Source organism: Poromitra crassiceps, assembly GCF_964638095.1.
Source record: "Poromitra crassiceps genome assembly, chromosome: 12".
NCBI lineage: Eukaryota > Metazoa > Chordata > Actinopteri > Beryciformes > Melamphaidae > Poromitra > Poromitra crassiceps.
The window spans coordinates 12,536,572-12,559,036 of NC_139632.1; the positions used below are offsets into that span (position 1 = coordinate 12,536,572).

Below are 22,465 nucleotides of genomic sequence, written 5' to 3' on the forward strand. Positions count from 1 at the left end.
CCAGCCGTTTAACATTTTGTGGGCCTTCCCAGACATGCGGACTGTCTATGACGAGACGTGGCCTCAACCTATAGTATGAGATGACTATAGTGTAAAAGAGGGCAAAAGTGATATCCAGCAAGTTCTCTGTAACGATCTGTGATGTTCTCAATACAAACTCCATAGTACATACAAACTCTGTGGTTTAAAATATTGGAATGTGGTCCTGAGATTATAATGGAGAAATAAATAAAAAGTGAATCTATGGCGAAGGTACAGTAACGGGAAATAAGTCTAGCACTGCATTTATGTTCGGTGTGTATCCGTTGTGCCATCTCAGAGTCAGGTACTGCATACCTGTGAACATGTCATGTAACAACAAACATCTTGACATTCCTATGAAACATACATTTACTCCATTTCCTGCATTTGCACTGAAATGAACCGATGAAGACTGAACGTGACATGTCGTGTCTTCTCATGTGCACCAGATAGTCAGTGAGAGTCTTGATAGTCAGTGCGAGTCTTGATAGTCAGTTGGGTGAATAACACAGAGCCAAGTTCACTGCTATGTGTGAGACTGGCTAGTCACGGAAGCCATGGTAGCCTGGAAGACCATCACTGTTATAGGCGTTGTAGGACTTTAACTCCACGCGCTGTAAATCCTTGTGTGATTGACTGAGGACGGCTCCTGACCGAATGGTTGTCTCTTTAACGTCTGACATCAGTTGACAATTTTCCAGCTCTGGGATTAAGGTTTCTTAGCTTAAGGACTGCATGCTGAGGAGTTTAGGACAGACGAGGGATCGTTTGTTTGAGCCTGGCAGCCAACAGAGAGAGCTAGTAGAAGGAGACATCACATGTCTCGCTATCCTTGGTAGCCATGTCCATATGGGAAGAGGGTATCAGTGATGTCCCTTGGTCCCAGACAAAGATCCAACTGGGTGAAATGGTTTACGGATTCATGTTTCTCTGGGGTTTGCATGGGCACATGGGAATTCGCCTCTAGATCCTGGTAGACAAGGAAAGATACGTCAGCCTTGTACATCTAAGTGTCTGACATGAAATAAACTATTGTTGCATGCAGGGATGTAGTGGTAACAACTCGGAAACTAAGAATTCCAACGGATCATCTATCGTCTATCTATACATTTCAGGACCGTTTGTGAGTGTGTGTCTGTGAGTATCTGTTGCATGTCGACAACCGTTTGTTCGACCAATCAGAACAAGGCTTTGTGCCACACGGCTTTATGCCATTCTGTATAGAGAAGTTGGATATCTTGATCATATCTTAGATATCGCATACAACATTTAATAAAATAGCAACCTCTCCAGCAAATGACTGTACCAGTTCAGCAATGTTTGTTCAATCCAGTGTTTGCTGCGGGTAAACATAGCCACCATTACAGCACAGTACACAGAATGTTTGTAGAGCTAAAACTCCTATATGCACCCATTTGGCAAATGGGCACCCAGGCCTCTGTAGCCTCTTCCATGTGTTCCATCATTGTGCCACATGATATAAACCCAGTTCATCCATCCATTCATTCATTCATTCATCCATTGCACACCCCACAATGTGAACAACAAAATGGTGGTTTTACCCTCCACTACATCCCTGCCTGTCTGCATTGGAAAGTAATTCTCAGCGTTCCTTACATACACTGTTTCCTCCTGACCACCTGTTTGAGGTGGAGCTCGCTCTCCGCTGCGACGATAGGCAGCTCGTTCTTCAGGTGGTATGAGATGAGGTGGCTTATGCTCTCAAATAACATGTCTTTGGTTCGAACCTGTATGGAGGACAGGAGATATGGAGGGTGTCATTGATCATGTTGACCAGAGTCTGCATCATGAGACTTCCGTAAAGCCTGTTTGCCATTTTGAATAACTGTCATCATCACAGCTGCTCAGTCTAGAACAGCTAATAAAGAATTGTCAAAATGTCTTCAAAGTTAAATGTATGGGCTTCTTTCATTTCTTTGAAGTCCTTCCTTTCCTTCCTTTCTCATTAGACAAAGTAACAACCATCTCTGCAATGACAACCAGTGCAACTAACATTTTCCAAAAGTCATGATTGAGCTAAGACTCACCACTCCCTCAGGGTCCACGAGCAGCAGGTGTTTGGGCAGGCCACAGTGCATGCCGGTCAGGACGTATTGTCCTGGGTTGGTGGTGCTCTCCCGGACCAGGAAATCTCCATCTCGCACCAGGAGTTTCTCCGCGTCTCGCCGGCTCATGCGGCCGTGGTAGCAGGCCTCCCTGCGGAGCTGCTCCTCGGTAGGGGCAATGGGGGCTCGCCTGCGTGGAGGGCTGGGCCACTGGTCCTCCAGCACCACCACCCCTCCCGCTCCACCCGGGGCCCCAGGACCTCCAGACACACCGGAGCCCCCAGCTCCTCCACTAGCCTCATGCAGCTTCAGAGCATCTTCGAAGGGCCCTGTGGGAGTTGAGACCATGGAGCAGTGACAGACTTAAAATACAAAAACATTCATTTCAAAGCATTCGCATGGGATGTATACAAGGGGGTAGCTCGTAGCTCCATTTTTCGCATTTTAGAGTAATACTAAAGACATCAAAACCATGAAAGAAGTGGAAATATGCAGTGACCAAAAAAAGTGTTAAAAAAAATCTGGATAAATTCCATTTCAAAGATAAAAAAAAAACCACACCACTATATCCATAATCATAATACATCACTGCATACCAAGCAAACTCTCAGGACTTACTCATGTCAAATATGTCTTTTTTGGGACTATCGGGTCCCCTGGTCCCTCTGTGTCCATCGGGCCCCTGGGCCAGTGAGTCCAGCCCGTCCAGAGTCTGGGTGTTAACATACAGATGCTCTTCATAGTCTCTGCTGCCGGGCGGCTGGCCGTCGGCACACAGGTAACCATCTGATGTGAGAGCTGAGAAAGACAGGCACTATCAATACACTACAAACTTCTGTCTGCATGTGTATGTGTAATACACTTGTGTTTGTTTTTATTGTGTTTTTATTGTTGCTTGTTGTTAGCTTGTTGCCACCTCTAATAGTTAAAATCACACTTTGAAATATTGAAGTCTAAGAACTTTGTGCACAGATACTGTTATAGCTAATGGGTTTTACATTTCCAGAAATGAGGCGAGCTGCATATTTAGGGAAGTTTCAGTACTAAGCATTGTTATGGTCCTAAATTATATAAATATGATTGTACTGTATGTAGCCAATATAGATACAGATGGATTGTTGTCCACAATATAAATATAATCTAAAAGATACCAAGTGTTCATTGGTATTTACAGATAGCAGATGTTTAGGGTGTCATCCTTTCTCAGCCTACACTGCAGAAGATATTCAAATCATCAATATGGGCAGAGACAAATAACAATGGCTCTCTCTCATTGCTGTGGCAATGCCGTCTCATAGAGTAGCTTGTTCGTCACAATGATGAAAGACTAGATCACCTCTGTTAAACTGGGGTCAAAGTTGACCAGCCAGTTCTTTTTGTTCTAGTTGTTATACTGCTGTATTGCCACATGGTGTCTCACCTGAGCTGCTGCTGGTCTCAGTGTCCCAGTGCAGTTCATAGCACAGCTGACCAGAGGGATAGGACAGTGGCTCTCTTCTAGCTGGCGAGCCCATCTACAAACAAACAAACAAACAAACAAACAAACAAATAAACACACACACACACACACACACACACACACACACACACACACACACACACACACACACACACACACACACACACAAATGACATTCGTAGAGATCCTGGACCCATTTGTGTCAACCTGAATGGTACCTCTTGCATCTCTTGTCCCCACATAATGCTGTTTTGAAGCACTCTATTTGAAATGTTAGCTACAGCGTGTGTCACTTGAAGAAGCTGCAGGGAAGGAGGAGTGCTTTCTCTCAGCCATTAGGCAATACAAGAGCCTGGGCTCTTGATGTAATCATATCTTTGGCTGGAAATATATATTATATATAATATAGTGCAGGCACATGAAGAAGACAGTTATGGAGTTATACTTTAACGCTCCGACGGTTGAATTCCATGTAAACAATATGGGGAAGGAGAAAGCAAAGCACATCAGTCACTGGTTTATGAAGCAGAGATCAAAGAGTTTAGCTGAACCTGGCTGTCACTTACTGGCAAAGGGCAGTCAGTGTACTGGTTTATGAAGCAGAGATCAAAGAGTTTAACTGAACCTGGCTGTCACTTACTGACAAAGGTCAGTCACGCGCTACTTGATTTTGACCAGATGTAGCTTCAATTATGTCTGTGATAAAGTTAGAAGACGAGGTTGGAAATTACAAACGGCACATGTTTTCTCAGATGCTCTTGGAACATCTCAGAATGTAGCAGAGGTGCAATACTGGTGCTGTTTTTGTTTGTTTGTTTGGGGGGGGGGGGGTAGATAGCCTATGTAAATAGCTCGTCTCAATTTCCAGTTAGAGAGGATATGAAACAACACAATTTTGGCTTGAACCTTTATGTCATTTCCAAAATCATGTCTGGAGGTTCACTACCTTGCTCTGTGGCTGGGTGTGGATGTGACCCAGTAAAGCTCCACCCGGCCTGATCCTGGAGTCCACCACCCCGCCAACAGGAGGCTCCTTCCCTGGGATGCTGTTGTAGTAGTTGTGCTCAGAGGAGTCCTCATCTTCCACCCACGATGGCTCCTCTGTCCTGATACTCCTGACAGAGGAAAGACAACCAGGACAGTCAGGATCCAGGAAGTAACCATGTGTAAAGGAAAAGTTTAATTCAGGACAGGTCCTACACTAGAGCTAAATAAGTAACTAAAATAATAATAATTCATGCATTACATTTTATATAGCGCTTTTCTAAGCAGCTACTCAAAGAACTTCACATAATAGGCACTTCACCACCACCACCACCACTACAACAACAACAACAAATTTAAAAAAAAGCTATGAATTCTCAAATGGATTAAGGCTTCAGCTCAGATGACATCTCCACATCCGAAGTGATCTATATAAATCTCCTAATGGATCCTGTTCATTTGAAACCAGAAGATAAAAACTCGTCTGGTGTTCCTCCTGTCCTGTGTCCTCAGGTCAGGTGAACCACAATCACCTCAGGTGGTCTGGTGCCAGCGGAAGAAGCTGAGCTCTCAATAACAGGTTTTGATAATTGTGAGGATCAGAATTGAAAGATGGATTCGGAGGTAATTTAAGAACAAGGTATCATATCCCCTAATGAACAAGAAGGAAATCAGAGAGTTTTCTATCCAATTTTTGCAATGCAACTCCGTTCTTTGCCCAGGATGCCCAGCCAGTCTAGTTTGATAACCACCTTGATTGTTTAAGGCAGCAGAGGCAACTTCCTCTATCTTCCTCCTATCTTTGTTGCAAATCATTTTAGTAAAATAATAATGATGATGCACAGTACATTTTTCAGTGTTGTTGTTGTTGTTGTTTTGGGGGGGATGTTAATTGGAGACTTGTTTACTCATAGAACCGCCCGGCATGGCTCTAGGTGTGTATTCAAAACTATCTAATAATTAATTAACTCTGATGGGGTGGACTTATTTATATAAACACTGGTAGAATGTTGCTTTTTACACTCTGAATCCAATTTTAGGATTTTGCTGTGTGGCGGTACTATTTAACACCGCTCCACGGTGGCTGTGGCTTTGTGAAGGCTGCAGAGAAGCTAGTTACTTACTACGTACTATGTCACTACTCCATAGAAGCGGGCTGTGGAGATATTAAACTCTTTAAAATGTTTGGAATCATTTAATTAGCAGGACTGCTGAGCGCAATCACTTGATATGAGCTCACCTCTCCACTGAAGCCATGGTTTTGGGAGGACTGTGCAGGTACTGTTTGAACTGCAGCTCAAAGGCTTGGCCAATGGTACTGATGACACTCTGGGCTAAACCGTCTGCACACTCCAGGATGTGACACGCTGCAGGAAGTCAAAGAGAAGAGTCGTGGGGTAAAGTCAAGACGTCCCCCCCCCTTCCTTACCCCCCCAGTTGGCACAGGTTTTCAGGAGTAAGCTCCTGGCCTGAATATTAATCCCATTCATTGAAGAGTTTCATTACAAAATGCTATTTGTCAATTGTGAGAGTACTTTTTTGATTCAAGATTCATTTTAATAGCCACAGTAAGTATTCGATTACAAACGAGGAATATGACTTTGATGGAGGTGCTCCAGAATATTTAATGTATAATGACTTAAGTCAAAACCTTTAGAAATACTTCATAGTAAGCTTTACTTTCATATCAGGAATTGCTTCACAGGAGATGTTTTCTTCTCTCTCCCCCAAATGGTGGATAAGTCAGAGTGAAACTCAATGAAAATCAATGGCAGCATCTTGATAAACAGCTGGCAGTGAGGCAGAGCAGCAGAGAGTGGATACTTATCCATTTATCAAAGACCACAGTATTGTGTGTGCTTGGTTATGAAACAGGCAGTGATGCTGAAAGAGATGGTTTTCAGGAGATACCTCTCTGATTGACTGGGTCTTTGGCCACATACGCAACATAGTCGGGCGTGTCCTGCAACAGACAGGAGGAGAAACTCAATAAGGCCAGAGGAATTAGGGATATATACTGTATAACTAAATTCAATCCCTTGCTGATTCATTGGTCATGGGATGGGAAACCAGTCAAATGTAACCTAGTCAGATGTAACACAGTCTGCCAAAGAAGTCAATTTCAACAACACAGAGGGGGAGCAGGCCAGAGAAGTCAATTCAATTCAATTCAATTAAATTCAATTCAATTCAATTCAATTTTATTGTTGTCCACAATGTGGAAATTTGTCTTTGGCTTCACAGGTTTGCTTGCACACATGAAAAGTACAATACACAGACACAGTACACAGCACAGGAAATACTACTAATAATACATTGCACTCACTGTGTCTCCCCCAGAGGCAAATGAGATGGACTGCATGGGATGGTGTGCTATCACCTGAAGAGATACATGGATAAAAAACAGAAGAAGCCAGAGGTTTGCCAATATTCTTTCCCGTTTCATTGTATCATTGATTGAAATGGACATATTCTGAAAATTCAGAATCCAAGGTATTCTTTTCATCATCCAATCGTGTACAGATTAGGGTTTGGCTGATATGGGTTTTTGAAGGCTAATACCAATACTGATATTTTCATTAGTCTTATTCTTTTGTCCCATTTAGATCATGGTACATGAATTCTCTCCATTGAAACCTACAGTAATTGAAATTATTTGATGACCCACAGCACCACTTTAATAGCGGAGGGAATGCTGTGATCCATTAGGCCCAGGGGTAGTGGTACTGTAAATACAAAGGTGGGTAAACTATCCTAGGTGTAGCAGGGATGAGCTGAGTACACGGATGAAACGAGTATCCGGGTACAGATAATGCACTTTTTTACAAGTACGAGTATCATCAGAGTACAATGTGTCAAATTACTCGCTCATCCCTATAGTTTACCCACCTTGTTTCCCCTCATTGATTGACACAGTTGATCTGAAAATAGGGGAGTAAACTCTCTGCCTCATTTCAAAGAGGTGAGTAAACGGAGTTTACTTGCATTTAGTCTCCACTACGCCCTGATTAGGCCCATAAATATATCCTTATGGATGATATGTGATATTTAATAAAAAGGCTATTGGTCTAACCCCAGTAGAGATGAACTTATGGTAACAGTGTCTATCTAACCTGCCGTGTGGTTGGGATGAGCAGACTGAGGCCCTCTATGGAGATATTGAGGGCAATACTCATGCCAGCAAAGCGCAGGTTACTTTTCCCCATGATCGACTGGAGAGCTTTGTTCAGGGACTACATGACAAAGACACAGTGGAAATGATGAACTAATTAGCACATAGTTAATTAAGTTGAGAGTTAAGTTATATGTTATTTAAGTTGGGATGTCACATATATTCTTGAGACAAAAAAACAGGCATGCAGATACATGCATATGCATGATGGCCCAGTCACACAGTCAAACATTCAAATATTGATCGCAAATAATTTGTTGGAGATAAATCTGTTTGAACCTACTTGGAGCACCAGATGGGTTGTGTTTACCATAACAAAACAATTCAGAAAGCATCAGACACTGGGACACATCAGACACATATCGGGGGCAGTGGTGGCCCAACGGTTAGAGAAGCTAGCTTGTGACCGAAAGGTCGTCGGTTCAATCCCTGCTGGATTTCCCCACCCGATAAATCTGGGTGGGGAAAGTGAAAAGGCAGGGCTTGCCCCCACCTCATTACCACCACTGAGGTGCCCTTGAGCAAGGCCCTTAACCCCAAGCGCTCCAGTGGAGCTGCTCAGTGGCCAGCAGATCAGACTGTGGTTGTACTGGTCAGCTGGTCAGTAGTGAATGTGTGTGTGAGTGTGAACAGGGCGCTCCTGAAAAAGAGAGCATTGCGCTCAGTGACATTCCCCTGAATAAATAGAGCTCAACAGTGACCGCCCACTTTTTCGTAGCTCCCGTTCCATGAGAATCCCTCATTCATTTCCTCCATAGATGTTTTGAAAAATCCTTACATAAAGAGTTTTGAGCCTGGAACCAAGCCAACCAGCCACCTGTGACTATAAAACATTTCACTAGTTTCCGCAAAAATAAAAAATAATAATAAATATTTTTATTTTTTATTTTGTTTTTGTCAAATGTTTTATGGTCACTCACGATTCAGTAGCTGGCTAGTTGGCTTGGTTCTAGGCTTAAAATGCTTTACACTATATACGGATTTTTCTAAACATCTATGGAGAAAATGAAAGGGGAATTATCTCATGGAACAGGACCTGCGAAAAGCTCTTGAGCTCTATAAAGGTAAAAAAAAAAAAAAAACTGTATGCATCTGGTACACCAAGCAGGTTAAAACACTGGATTATTTGTAAATGCTGTGTAGTACTCAGCCCATAGTACACAGTGTGTACTATGGATTACAACTTTACTATTATTGTACCTTCTTCCTCCAAGCCCCCTTCCCACCAGGCACAGCATCGCACAGCCTGTTGATGGCGTCCCTGGTTGGAAGAATGAAGGTCACAAAGGTCACAATACCATAAAGTCACTGGCCACTGATCTGGGGCTACTAGGACATGGATGATCTAGAAATCAGGTGTATTCATGCTGACTGTGCATCCACATCATGAATGATTCAATACATAAATAACTCTTGGCCAATTCCCCCTGCTGTCCCGGTCGTTGCTCCACCCCCTCTGCTGATCTGGGGAGAGTTGTAGACTAGCACATGCTTCCTCCGATACATGTGCAGTCACCAGCCACTTCTTTTCACCTGACAGCGAGAACTTTCACCGGCAGGGCGTAGTGCATGGGAGGATCATGCTATTCAGAATCAGAATCATGTCTTCATGAATATCAAAGTCATGTCAAACTCAGTTTGAAATAATAATTAGGTATTAAGAGAAATGTCCCCCCCTTCCCGAACATGTGCCCCGACTGACCAGAGGCACTAGTGCAGTGACCAGGACACATTAATCCGGCTTCCCACCCGCAGACACAGGCAATTGTGCCTGTATGGACGCCCGACCAAGCCGGAGGTAACACAGGGGCTCGAACCTGTGACCCTCGTGTTGATAGGCAGGGAATCTACTGCTGCACTACCCAGTTCACATCACAGTTACGGACAACCTGAGAATAAACATGAACAGCAGCTCTGTTTTCCCTCCCTCAAGCCAAGGTCACAGAGGTCACAGATCCATAACAGTCAAAGGTCAAGGGAAGGTTGAGGAGGTCAACTCACAATGTACCAGACGAGCTCTTGTTACAACTGGTGTGCATGATTTAGAATCAAAATCAGAATCATGTCTTCATGAATAGCAAAGTCATGTCAAACTCAGTTTGAAATAATAATTAGGTATTAAGAGAAATGTCCTTACTCAAGGTAAAATAAAGTGTCTGGGGTCCCTGCATGTCTGTGGTCCGTCTCTCTGCTTGTTCAAGGCGTAATTTATTTCACATTGTTTATTTTCCTCAGTCCAGTTCTCTCAGCCGTTGGATTTTGCAGCAATGGTACATCTTTGCGATGACTCTGCCATAACTCCTGGGAATAGCTGTCTAATGGCTGTTTATGGGCTGTGTCCCAGTGAGATAGTCAGATATAACAAGGAGCTGAGGACGCAGCTCGCGCTCTGACTGCATGGGGACGGGCGTCGAGAACCCAGCGGCCCCTATCAAGTGGCTCGTAAATATTTAAAAAGCAGTGTCCCGGGCCCCATCTCCAGTAAAGGTCTTCTCAGGGATTTTTGAAAAACACCACAACGTTGGAGTGACTCATGTTGACGAGAGGGCAGTGGGAGGAGAGAGGTGGGCTGTTGTTGTTGTTGTTGTTCTTGTCTGCAGTCTCCGTGTCTTTCCTCCGACGTTCTCCCTCCTGTTTCTGTTGAATGACTTAACAGTGACACAGCCAGATCTACCAAAGAGCCTACTGTTAGGAGGACACAGCTTCTGCAAATCCACCACTTGAAGTACATTCTTGAGATGCTGAGGCCCACCAACACATTTGTTTTCCTATTCCAGGACTAAATGAACTGTATGGCAGCTGATTTCATTAGTTTTAGTATTCCAGGACTAAATTAACTGTATGGCAAATGATTGAATTAGTTTTAGTATTCCAGGACTAAATGAACTGTATGGCAAATTATTTCATTAGTTTTAGTATTCCAGGACTAAATTAACTGAATGGCAGCTGATTTCATTAGTTTTAGTATTCCAGGAAGTCAGCAAGTCAACAAGCTAAAGAAATGAGGCCAGCTCTGGCACATGGCAGGCGCTGACTTTAAAAGGCTGCTTTTGAATTACAACCACATTGTGTTATGCAACGATTCACATAAAATGTGGTGTAAAAAAAAAAGGAAAGATTGTTAGACTGATTGAGTCAATAAATCATGGGTCCGTGGCCTAGCTGGCCACATGAACAGTCACCTGTTCCCCAAGGAGTCAGAGAGCCGGCCCCTTGCCCTCAGCCTCACTAGGGAGTTTGGAGGTCTTTTTGTAAAGTAGCCAGTGACAAATGACATTATACAAGGCCATTTGTCAATGCGTCAGTAGGCACGTTTACATGGAGCATAATAATCAGCTTGAACTAGATTTAAAAGCGCAAACCGATTAAAAATGTTCCATAGAAACACCTCAATCAGCCTAAAAAGGCCCTAACCGATTTAAATTTCAATCGGTTGCAGAGGGGTAGTTTAAACCTTTTCATAAAATGAAACAGAAAAATGTTATATAAACAGTGAAACTGATGACTCTCTGGCTGTCTTCTTTCTGCGCATGCCCATGATGCCCTCCATCTTGATGTAGAGGGGACTCTTGCCTGCCTGCATCACAAAAGGAGAGGAGCTACTGCCAGAAGAGTTAGGGTTCCTGCCCACCAAAAGCCATACATTGTCATGGACTCGCCTTCGCTCTGTCAAGCCCAGCCCCGCTGCTGCAGCTTGGTTGGCTGCCTTGCTGTATTTCCCTTTCAATTGGTCTATTTTGATTTTGGCCTCTCCTCTCATCGTTCTTGTCATTCCTGATGTCCTGACGCCAGGTATCCCAGCATGCTTTACAAGGTGATGAGCGACGGACGGCAGCGACGAGAGGAGAGGCCATTTTGAAATTGACCAATTGAGGATGGAAATAGAGCAAGGCAGCCAACCAAGCTGCAGCAGCGGGGCGGGGCTTGACAGGGCGAAGGCGAGTACATCTCGCTGTATCGCTTTCGGTGGGCATGAGCCATTATCTTCTAACTATGCGCGTGGACAAAGTGGAGATTTTCAACACTCCGGTGAGGAGAAACCCACACAGAGTAGTAGGCTATAAAAGTGAGCAAATGTTTTCTCATCAGGATTCCGTGTCTCTCATTTCCGTGTGACAGTCCATATGTCTGGCATAATTACATTACATTACATTACGTCATTTGGCAGACACTTTTATCCAAAGCGACTTACAATAACACATTTTTGTCAGCAATAGAGCAATCAACTATGGAGCACAGTCTATGACAACTACAACTTCTGAAGGAACAGTGGTACAAGTTTAGGTTAGTGGTACAAGTTTAGGTTAGTAGTTGTTTTTTTGTTGTTTTTTGAAAGAGAGAGAAAGAAGTTAGATCAAGAAGGGCCCAGATGGAGCCTGAAAAGGTGTGTCTTTCGTCTTTTCCGAAAGATCGGCAGTGATTCAGCTGTCCTGACCGACGGTGGAAGCTCGTTCCACCATTGAGGTGCCAGGGACTAAAAGAGTAGAGAACGGGATGAGCGACTTTTGAGCCCCCGTAGCGAAGGAGGGGCGAGGCGACCTGCACTGGTGGAGGAGCGAAGGGAGCGCTGAGAGGTTTGGAACCTGACGATAGATTGCAGGTACAGGGGAGCTGACTGGTGTACTGCCCTGTAGGCCAGTACCAGTGTCTTGAATTTGATGTGTGCCGAGATGGGAAGCCAGTGGAGGTCCTAGAAGAGGGGAGTGACATGAGATAATTTGGGTTGGTTGAATACCAGACAGGCTGCAGCGTTCTGAATGAGCTGAAGCGGTCGGATGTCGGTGGCAGGTAGGCCGGCCAGGAGCACGTTGCAGTAGTCCAGGCGGGAGATGATAAGTGACTGGACCAGGAGTTGAGTCGCTTCTCTTGTGAGAAAGGGACGGATTTTGCGGATGTTGTAGAGAGAGAACCTACAGGAGCGTGCTGTCGCAGCTATGTTGGCTGAGCAAGACAGCTGGTTGTCAAGGATCACCCCAAGGTTCTTAGCTGTTTGGGAGGGAAGTACAGTGGTGTTGTCAATGGAGATGGAGAGATCTGCGAGAGGGCAGTCTTTCCCGGGGGAGGAAGAGTAGCTCTGTCTTACCAAGGTTGAGCTTGAGGTGGTGGGCAGACATCCAGTCGCCAATGTCTTTGAGGCATGCAGAGATGCGAGCCTCGATTTGAGTGTCGGAGGGGGGGAAGGAAAGGAAAAGCTGGGTGTCATCAGCATAGCAGTGATAAGAAAAGCCATGAGAAGAGATCACATAGGCAAGAGATCTGATATAGAGAAGGAAAAGTAAGGGGCCCAGGACTGAGCCCTGGGGGACACCGGTGGTAAGAGGGCAGGATCTGGAGAGGGACCCTCTCCATGAGACCTGGTATGAGCGGTTCGACAGGTCTGTAGTTCTGAATAGCAGTAGGGTCAAGGGAGGGTTTCTTAAGCAGAGGCTTGACTCTTGCAGTCTTTAGAGCAGGCGGAACAAGACCAGAGGACAGAGAGGAGTTTATGAAGGTAGTGAGGAAGGGAGATATGTCAGGTGAGATGGTTTGGAGGAGAGAGGAAGGGATAGGATCAAGGGAGCAGTAAGTGGCTCGGTTCGAGCTGATGAGTTTAAGCACTTCATCGGGAGAGAGGGGAGAGAAGGAAGGAAATCCAGGGACAGGGTTAATTCACGCTTTAGGCTCCCGGTATGATTACAGTATGAATACATTTTTCACTGCGATAAAATGTAGTGTGAGTCTTACGCTACGTGCAGACTGCAGCGACGTTTGTCGCGTGTAGTCGCCAGCTGTCACTGCTGCCCATTCATTTTGTATTGGATCGTGTCGCCATGCTTTGCAAGGCGATAAGCGGCAGACGGCAGCGACGAGAGGAGGGGCCAGTTTGAAATTGACCAATTGAAGACGCAAATACAGCAAGACAGTCAATCCAGCTGCAGCACCAAGCGATCAGCAGGCAACACCAGCGTCTCTCCACGCGAAAAACGTCACTGTAGTTTGCAGGGGGCATCACGGTCAATGCGAGAATTGGCAGACCTGTCAAGTTGTTGTATTCATTTGTGCAGGTCGCACAGCTGTTCAATCATAGCGATGCATGGTCTGGGTGCATGTAATGGGTGCTCATCTAGGCTCATTTAAGCATTAGCCTTAACAGGTGTATGCAAACCTGTTTAAAATGGATATTTATATTTATATATTTATTTTTTATTATATATATTTATATTTATATTTATCATTATTTTCTATTCCCCCTCCCTTCTACATTCTGCTATAACTGTTTGTAATTTGATGTTGGTTGTAATCTATTTTACAATTAGATATGTCTATATCTATATCTAATGTGTATGTACTTGTATGTATGCTTGTATTGGAGTATGTATGCTTGTATGCTTGTATTAGGTGTATGTATGCTTATATACGAGGAATCAGCATGACGTCACGAAACACCCGGCCGGAACCGCAGAAGTTAACTAGTATGAGTTGTGCCAAACAAACGTTAATATCTCAAAAACTATACATAACATCGCTTACATTTTGACATTCTGAGTCAGAGCAGAAGCAGCTCAAGAGTTTGATGTATAATATATGCATGTCGTGTTAAAGTTGTGTGAACTGTCGCAGTTTCTAAAATGTACTCTGCACAGCTGGGGCTAGAGTGAGCACTCAAAGCTGGCTCCATAGGGTCCCATTGCAGTTTGCACCCGGAAACATGGTTTGTTTGCTGCTCGGCTGATCCCTCGTACGGTGTATGTATGCTTATTAGGTGTATGTATGCTTGTATAGGTGTATGTATGCATTGTCTTCTGTAATTTGCTTGGTCTGAATTAAAGACATGAATGAACAAATTAATGAATTAATTTGTTCATTCATTTATTGGGAGTAGGCTGCACTAAACTGAACTAAATTGTGATACAGTAGATAACCTGATGTAAGCAGTCTATGCAAAGCATATTTTCTCACATTTGTTTTGCTGTTTTGTTTTGCCCCCCCCCCCCCCCCCCCCCCATGACTCACAGCAGACAGTATCCAGCGGGGTGCGTTCACAACGACCACTGCAGCTTTCCATAGTCATTAGCGAACATCATCAATAATAGATCTCCCTCTATCACTCCATCTCTGCTGCCTCGTCCCCCCGCCTGCACTTAAACCTAGGCTGCCATGGTGGGCTCCGATTACTGACGATCGATTATGGAGGAGAGAGAGGAGGGTGAGAGAAAACGAGAGACAGAGACAGAAAGGGAGAGAGAGGGGGAGAGAGAGAGACAGAGAGAGACAGAGAGAGAGGGGGAGAGAAATAGGGAGTGGGGTAATGCACTGCTCCCATGAGGCCTAGGACTGCAAAGAACCCTGCTTTCATAACAATAACATCACATGTAGCATACAAAAACACACAGACAGATACGACCCCTAACATCACATGTAGCATACAAAAACACACAGACAGATACGACCCCTAACATCACATGTAGCATAAAAAACCACAGACAGATACGACCCCTAACATCACATGTAGCATACAAAAACAGACAGATACGACCCCTAACATCACATGTAGCATACAAAAACACACAGACAGATATGACCCCTAACATCACATGTAGTATAAAAAAACACAGACAGATACGACCCCTAACATCACATGTAGCATACAAAAACACACATACAGATACGACCCCTAACATCACATGTAGCATACAAAAACACACAGACAGATACGACCCCTAACATCACATGTAGCATACAAAAACAGACAGATACGACCCCTAACATCACATGTAGCATACAAAAACATAGACAGATACGACCCCTAAAATCACATGTAGCATACAAAAACACAGACAGATACGACCGCTAACATCACATGTAGCATACAAAAACACAGACAGATACGACCCCTAACATCACATGTAGCATAAAAAAACACAGACCGATACGACCCATAGTTTTGACCAGTCACACCACTGAAAACTGTAGTTCTGTTCGCTGCAGGGATACTGTACATTGACATCTCTTCTGGAGGACGCAACACTGTATTGCTGCCATTGTGGGGAAAACGGCAGTTTTGGTTATTTTCACATTTACTTGAATTCGAATTTAATTTCCACTGTCCTTTGCTCTTTGAGCAAGATTTGTGACTTTAGCCTCTGAAAACTATGTGTAGAATTAAAAACATTTTGGCTGTTCGAACCAAATGAAACGAATGGAATTTTATTTTACAGAATTGGGATCGCACACCAAGTCCACCCTCCCCTTACAGGGGTTCCTATCTGGACGAAACCCCAGGGGAACACAGAGAGAACATGCAAACTCCACACAGAAAGGTCCTTTTTGACGAGCCCAACCTGGGCCGTAGGCACTGAGGACATGGGAATGGGGACACACCCTCAACGCCCACAGCCGCCCACAGCCTCCCAGGTGGGAATCAAACCCAGGAAACTTCTTGCTGCGGGGCGACAGCGCGACCACTGCGCCACCAAGTCGCCTTGACGTGAAATGAAAAGCTAAAATAAACCCTGCTTCTCTCAGATGCTTGAGAAGTACCAGCCCAGTTCTTGGTGGCAGTGATTTGGTGTCATAGTGACTGATCCTTTTGTTAAGCCTATGCAGCTTGGATCAAATTCTCCTGACTCACCACAACCATGAGAGATAGTTAACCTCCATCTTACCTCGTCACCTGAGTCCGTGTGTTGAAGTCCAGGGAGCGCATTGATTTCAGCACCTCGATGCAGCCCATGTACTGCATAGACACAGGTCGAACAGAGAAGAAAACACATTTTAGCATACGGTGCTTTCAGTCAACATTAGATGTTCCTTTGAGTTACGATATGAGTTCGCATATACTGTAGTAGTGCGTTTAATGCTGGATCAATCTGGGAACAAACCCATCGTCCATCGGTTAAAAACAATATATTAAATTGCAAATCGAAAGTCTGTCTTCTTGAGAGAAGATTAATCCTGGCTCCTGCACTGATACAGGAATGAAAAAATGGAGAGTTTACTGTGATTTCAAAATAATATATCCAACAACAACAACAACAACAAAAGTGACACCTAATCTACTCCCCCTGTAGGCCATTTAAGTGTACTCCAGTGGCTAACAGCCGGCTGAGTGGCTTCCTAATGGCCGTCAGGTTGGGGTGCTAATGGCACCTTGACTAGATTAGTAGCACTAAGAGCTGCAAGACATGGGCAGGAGTGTGTGTGTGTGTGTGTGTGTGTGTGTGTGTGTGTGTGTGTGTGTGTGTGTGTGTGTGTGTGTGTGTGTGTGTGTGTGTGTGTGTGTGTGTGTGCGTGCGTGCGTGCGTGCGTGCGTGCGTGTGTTTGTGTGTGTGTGTGCGTGCGCGCGCGTGTGTGCAGGTCATGCATGTCAGGACGTCCTGTACTAATTTGCGAATCTGTGAGGTTTTCATGCAGGGATGCAGTGGAGGGTAAATTGAGATTATTGTTAGTAAAATAATAGATCTAACCTGTTTCAGCTAATGCAAATTGCTATGATAGTAAGTAGTATCAGAGTTATTAATGAACATTGGCTTTCAAAAAGGAAATAAAAGAAACATGAATACTATATATTCTTGTATTCATACGCATGAACACTTAAACTGAGAAAAATTACTTGAAAGCTCATCTCCTGTTCTGACAAAAGGATTTGGGTACAAATAGATCTCAAATAGAAATAGATCATTTGTGTGATATGTATCTACACACTTGTCATAACCTTTGACCGTTAAAAGATACAAAACGTAGCATTGCTCCTTATTTTTGTAGGCAATATTGGTCATTGTTGATCACCAACTGGAGGTCATAGCTTACCAGCCTTTTATCAATACATTACAGTTGCCATACATGGCATGCTTTAAGCAACACGCCATAAGAGAGTTCCGCTCATATCCCATGATGGCCAACTCTTTATAGGTCAGTGGTTCTCAAACTTTTTCTGCCACGCCCCCCTTTGGAGGAAGAACATTTTTCATAACTTTATTGAAATAACATCAAGATCATGACCATTCCTTTCACCTTTCTTTCAGTCATTTGTTCTGCAAAAAACTTCCACTTCCACTTTATCAAACCACTTTTTGTGACATTTGTCAGTAGATTGCTCCATCAGGCTGTGTGCTTTAAAGAAAGAAAGAAAGAAAGAAAGAAAGAAAGCACGGTTTTGACACCAGACACCCCCCCCCCCTCCCCACACACCCACACACACACACACACACACACCCCGTCATGCCTCTGCGCTGCAATATGGGAAAGGCAGTTATAGGTCGTAGCTTGGCTGATTTATTTTGCTTTTGGCAGACTAATTAGGTGCTGCATCATTTACATCCTGCCGGTTCTAATTTGGTTCAAACTCAATCAACGTCATATTTAGAGATGTTTCCAAGACTGTTATTGAGACTGCAGCAGCTTAGAGACAGGCCAAGCAGCAGCAGCAGCCACACACACACACACACACACACACACACACACACACACACACACACACACACACACACAGACACACACACACACACACACACACACACCCGCACGCACGCACGCACGCACACACACACACACACACACACAGCAACCCACCAACCCGCCCACCCACACACACACACACACACACACACACACACACACACACACACACACACACACACACACACACACACACAGCAACCCACCAACCCGCCCACCCACACATACACACACACACACAGACACACACACACACTGCAGCCCTGTAGCCTGCAAGCTTAATGATGTTTCTAACCAGATTAGGAGCCATGGGGAAGTCTTCCATCAGGGAAACGGTCTCTCCTCCTCCCTGGTTTGTCTTTGCCTCTCTCTGTCAATGCCTCCATTGTCACACTCTCAAATTGGCCGATGCAATGCATCCCCTCTTCTATCACTCTCTCTGCACTCCTACCCTTTAGTTTCCACCAAGCCAACACACTATTCTTGTATCCAGGGACACAGGCTTTCCAAGAAGCATTCCTAGGAAATTCAAGAAAATTGGCATCTTTTTTTTTTACTTGCCTGCATCATAGTTGCCTTCCTTGAGGGAAGTGATATTTATTATATTAGCTTATGTAGGCTGTCAGTGCTGTAGAACAGTTGTTTTGAAAGCGGGGTCTGGGGACCCCTAGGGGCCCTTGAGTGGGTTCCATGGGGTCCCCAGCTAGAAGGGGAACCACCTTCTACACATCCTTCATACTTTTTTTGCACTTGTCCCAGCATATCTGAGAGCATGGTGACAAATTTACTCAGTGACCTTTCCACTTGCAAGAACATCATAGAAGGAGCTTGCTGCAAATCAGACTAATAATGGCGACAGTAAATTGTTCTACATTAGCTGGAAAACAGCTGTGTGATTTTATAATTGGAAGGAAAATACGATGCATCAGTTGAATGGATTGTTAGCTATAAGTGTATAAAATGATATAGCAGGCTGGTTTTTACAGCAGCTGATGGTGGTTTTTGGCAGCTGCGTGCGGGGTTCTCTTGATGGGTGCATTGCGGCGTCCCGGCTGTCAAAGATGGCAGATGCAGGCCAGACACAGCTGCCTGGTCTGGCTGCGTGGGCACAGAGGAAACCAACACTAAGGAACCTGTCTGTCACCTGTGTGTGTGTGTGTGTGTGTGTGTGTGTGTGTGTGTGTGTGTGTGTGTGTGTGTGTGTGTGTGTGTGTGTGTGTGTGTGTGTGTGTGTGTGTGTGTGTGTGTGTGTGTGAGAGAGACACAGAAAGAGAGAGACACAGAAAGAGAGAGAGACAGAGAGAGCTGTGGGCTATGGTGGCTGTGCAGAATAAAAATGGCACAGCACAGCAGAAATCTAGTGTCACTGTGACAGTAATACATGCAGCAAGTGCTCCTCCCTGCATAGATTTACCATTGAATCACATGTAACACACTACTGCTCAAGCAGCCACACAATCCCTTTAGCACGTTAGCTCACACTGATCATTCTCAAATAACATTATTACAGTAGGCTACTCTTGCAGTTGACCACAATAAGCTGTTACTAGGTCCAAGTCCGACTGATAAATAATACTATGCGTCTATATGCATGTAATGTATGTATGTATGTACTGTATGTATGTATGTATGCATGCATGTATGTATGAATGTAAGTATGTATGTGTACAGTATGTACTGTATGTATGCATGCATGTATGTATGTATGTATGTATGTATGTATGTAGGTATGTACGTACGTACGTACGTACAGTTATGTATGTATGTATGTATGTATGGACTGTATGTACAGTATCTATCTATCTATCTATCTATCGATCTATCTATCTATCTATCTCCAGTGGTGTTTTCCTGCATGTTTAACAGAGTAACATGTTAGTCAATAAAAGACAATGGTGTTAATATGAGAGCAGCACTTGTTGTTCATATGAGCCTATAGGGAAGCCCCTGCATGGCGCTGAGGGCTGAAACGTACTCACCGGCGCCCCCTCCCCGCCCCCGCCGTCCAACCCTCCTCTCCCACATCACATGATGCAAATGACTGTGATTAAATGTAATTGAATATAGGAATGAATGGTGCCTATGTAATGGCATTAGAAAACATGATTGGGCCCTAGACTGGGCTAATCAAGAGCCATGCCATTAGTTTGAGGCTGGAGGAGAGGGAGGGGGGGGTGGGTGGCGAGAGGGGGCGGAGGCAAGCGGGTGTGTGTGTGTGTGTGTGTGTGTGTGGGGGGGGGGGGGGTGGGGGTCGCCGAGGGGAGATCATTGACATTGACGTCAAGCAGTCTGCCCGGGATGGTAACTGGGATGGTAACTGGGATGGTAACTGGGATGGTAACTGGGATGGTAACCCTTTGTGAACACGAATCACTAGAAGGCTGATAAAGATCATCTCTTCAGTCACTGCTCAAGCCACCTGGTTTTCATCAAAAACAAAACGGCTTATTATTTCATGTATAATCAATGGCACCTTTCTCTCGGTCAGGAAAGACGGTGTAATTTCCTATTTCTGGATGATCGCCTGATCTTATCAGTGGTGAAAGAACAACGAGAATGCATCCTCATTCTGTATAAAGAGCACTCAAGCATACTATAACCATGACAATACTACAACGAGAAGATCGAGATTCATTGTGATGATGACGCATCATAAAATCAAATTTCTCATTCCACACTTGAATGTAAACATAGCGACCACACAAAGCACACCACTCCCACATGCGTGCTCCTCCCCATACAGCTCATTTAACTGTAATGCTGCGTGGAGTTCTTATTAATGTTACACACTGTTACTAAAACAGCCAGCAGGCATGCTGTGTCAGGCCTAGGTTACAGGCACTATATATGGATGGTTATTGTATAACTAATAGTCTCCCATGCATATAACCTATGGTAAACACAATAGGCTAGGCAGAGCAGCAACAGTCCTGATAACTATTCCATGCACATATAACAGCATTGTTTATCTCTCCACCCTGAAGCCTGTGTCCTCCCAGGCAGCCACACCAATAGGCCATCTATGTGGATGAGATGATGTATTCCTCCGCCTGCAACACATGGGCTGCATAACAAACTGCCTGGCACTGTGCGGTCCCTTTGTCCAGCCTCCCAGATAGACAAGCCTGGAAAATAGGCTCGTTGACGTGAAACGTGATACAATAGTTCCTGTGAGCAGGCAACTGTATCCAGTTGTTAGATCATGTGAGTATTTACATTTGGAAAATAGTTGGTACTTTTCTGGTATAAACACTAGCAAACTGTGCTGCAAGGAAACCCATTCTGAACAAAGTGGTTCACTTCCATTACGATGAATGCATGCACACAGTGAAAGATGAGTGTGGCCTGTGAGAGTGTGCGTCGTTGACTCACCCTCACAATATAGGAGGCGCCCGGTCCTGCGATCTTCTTGTCGGGGTGCAGCCAGCCTTGGGACGGCTTGTGGAGGAAGCTGCTCTTCAGGTCTTCTCCTCCCAGCCACATGCCTTCCACTCGTGTCCTTCGGCTCATCCCTGCCCTGGAATTGCTGGAGCTCCCGGGGCTCCCTGTGGCCTCCGTGGCCCCAAATCCGTGGCCCCCCGGCGCACCACCGGCTGAGCTGGCTAGTGCGGCTGCTCTCTGCCCTCGGATGGCCTGTAGGGAACAGGGGGTGACACACACAGGGTCACAGGAGTTAAGCACCGCGGCCAGACTGGCCACGGGGCCACTGGCGGAGGTGGCCCCCCCGGGCCCGTGTGACGAGGAGGAGGACGAGGCCTGGGAAGCAGCTGCTGCAGCCGCCTTGGCCGAGTCCTTGCTGGAGCTGGACGGGCTCCGGCTGAGCAGGGAGTTGGTGAACTTCCACTGAGGCATCCTGGGGATGAGCATGCAGAAGGTGGTGGTGGCGTCCTGCTCCCCGTCCAGGCAGGGGGAGTCGGCCAGGGCCGCGGCGCCGCCGGCAGAGGAGGAGGAGGACCTGGCGCTGGGGTCCAGAGGCGGCAGGGGAGGCAGAGGCAGGCTGGGGGTGGAGGAGGGGCCCACCGGCGTGGCCACCACTTTGCCGCTCATGGCTAAGCTCTGCATCAGGTCGTCGGAGGAGGTCACAGAGTCGTTGCGAAAGCGGCCATACTTTGGCTTAAGGAGCATGCCCGGAGGAGCCGCCTGAAGCAGGGGCAGAGAGGGGGATAGAGAGAGGATGAGGGGAAAGGGGAAAGGGGAGGGGGGGGGGGGGGGGGAGGTGTAATGGAGGAGGGGAGGGGGGGGACTGGAGAGAAGATCTTCTTGGGCAGAGTCCTATATCCTGGTCAATGTTGACTGAACGCTGTCCGGTCCTCTCCCACTCACACA

At 45.4% G+C, this 22,465-nt stretch overlaps 1 protein-coding gene across 1 annotated transcript; it reads right to left on the bottom strand.

Moving 5' to 3' along the window:
• Positions 1–1,634: 1,634 nt before the first annotated feature.
• shc2 (SHC (Src homology 2 domain containing) transforming protein 2) lies at positions 1,635–22,264 on the bottom strand (the record flags this gene model as incomplete). The annotated part of the gene is made up of 12 exons (XM_083647211.1): positions 1,635–1,769; positions 2,070–2,416; positions 2,706–2,873; positions 3,508–3,601; positions 4,493–4,661; positions 5,771–5,897; positions 6,442–6,493; positions 6,857–6,910; positions 7,644–7,763; positions 8,903–8,963; positions 16,348–16,418; positions 21,512–22,264. The coding sequence occupies 12 exons, from the start codon at positions 22,262–22,264 to the stop codon at positions 1,635–1,637; spliced, it is 2,151 nt and encodes a 716-aa protein (XP_083503337.1).
• Between the last annotated feature and the right edge of the window lie 201 nt (positions 22,265–22,465).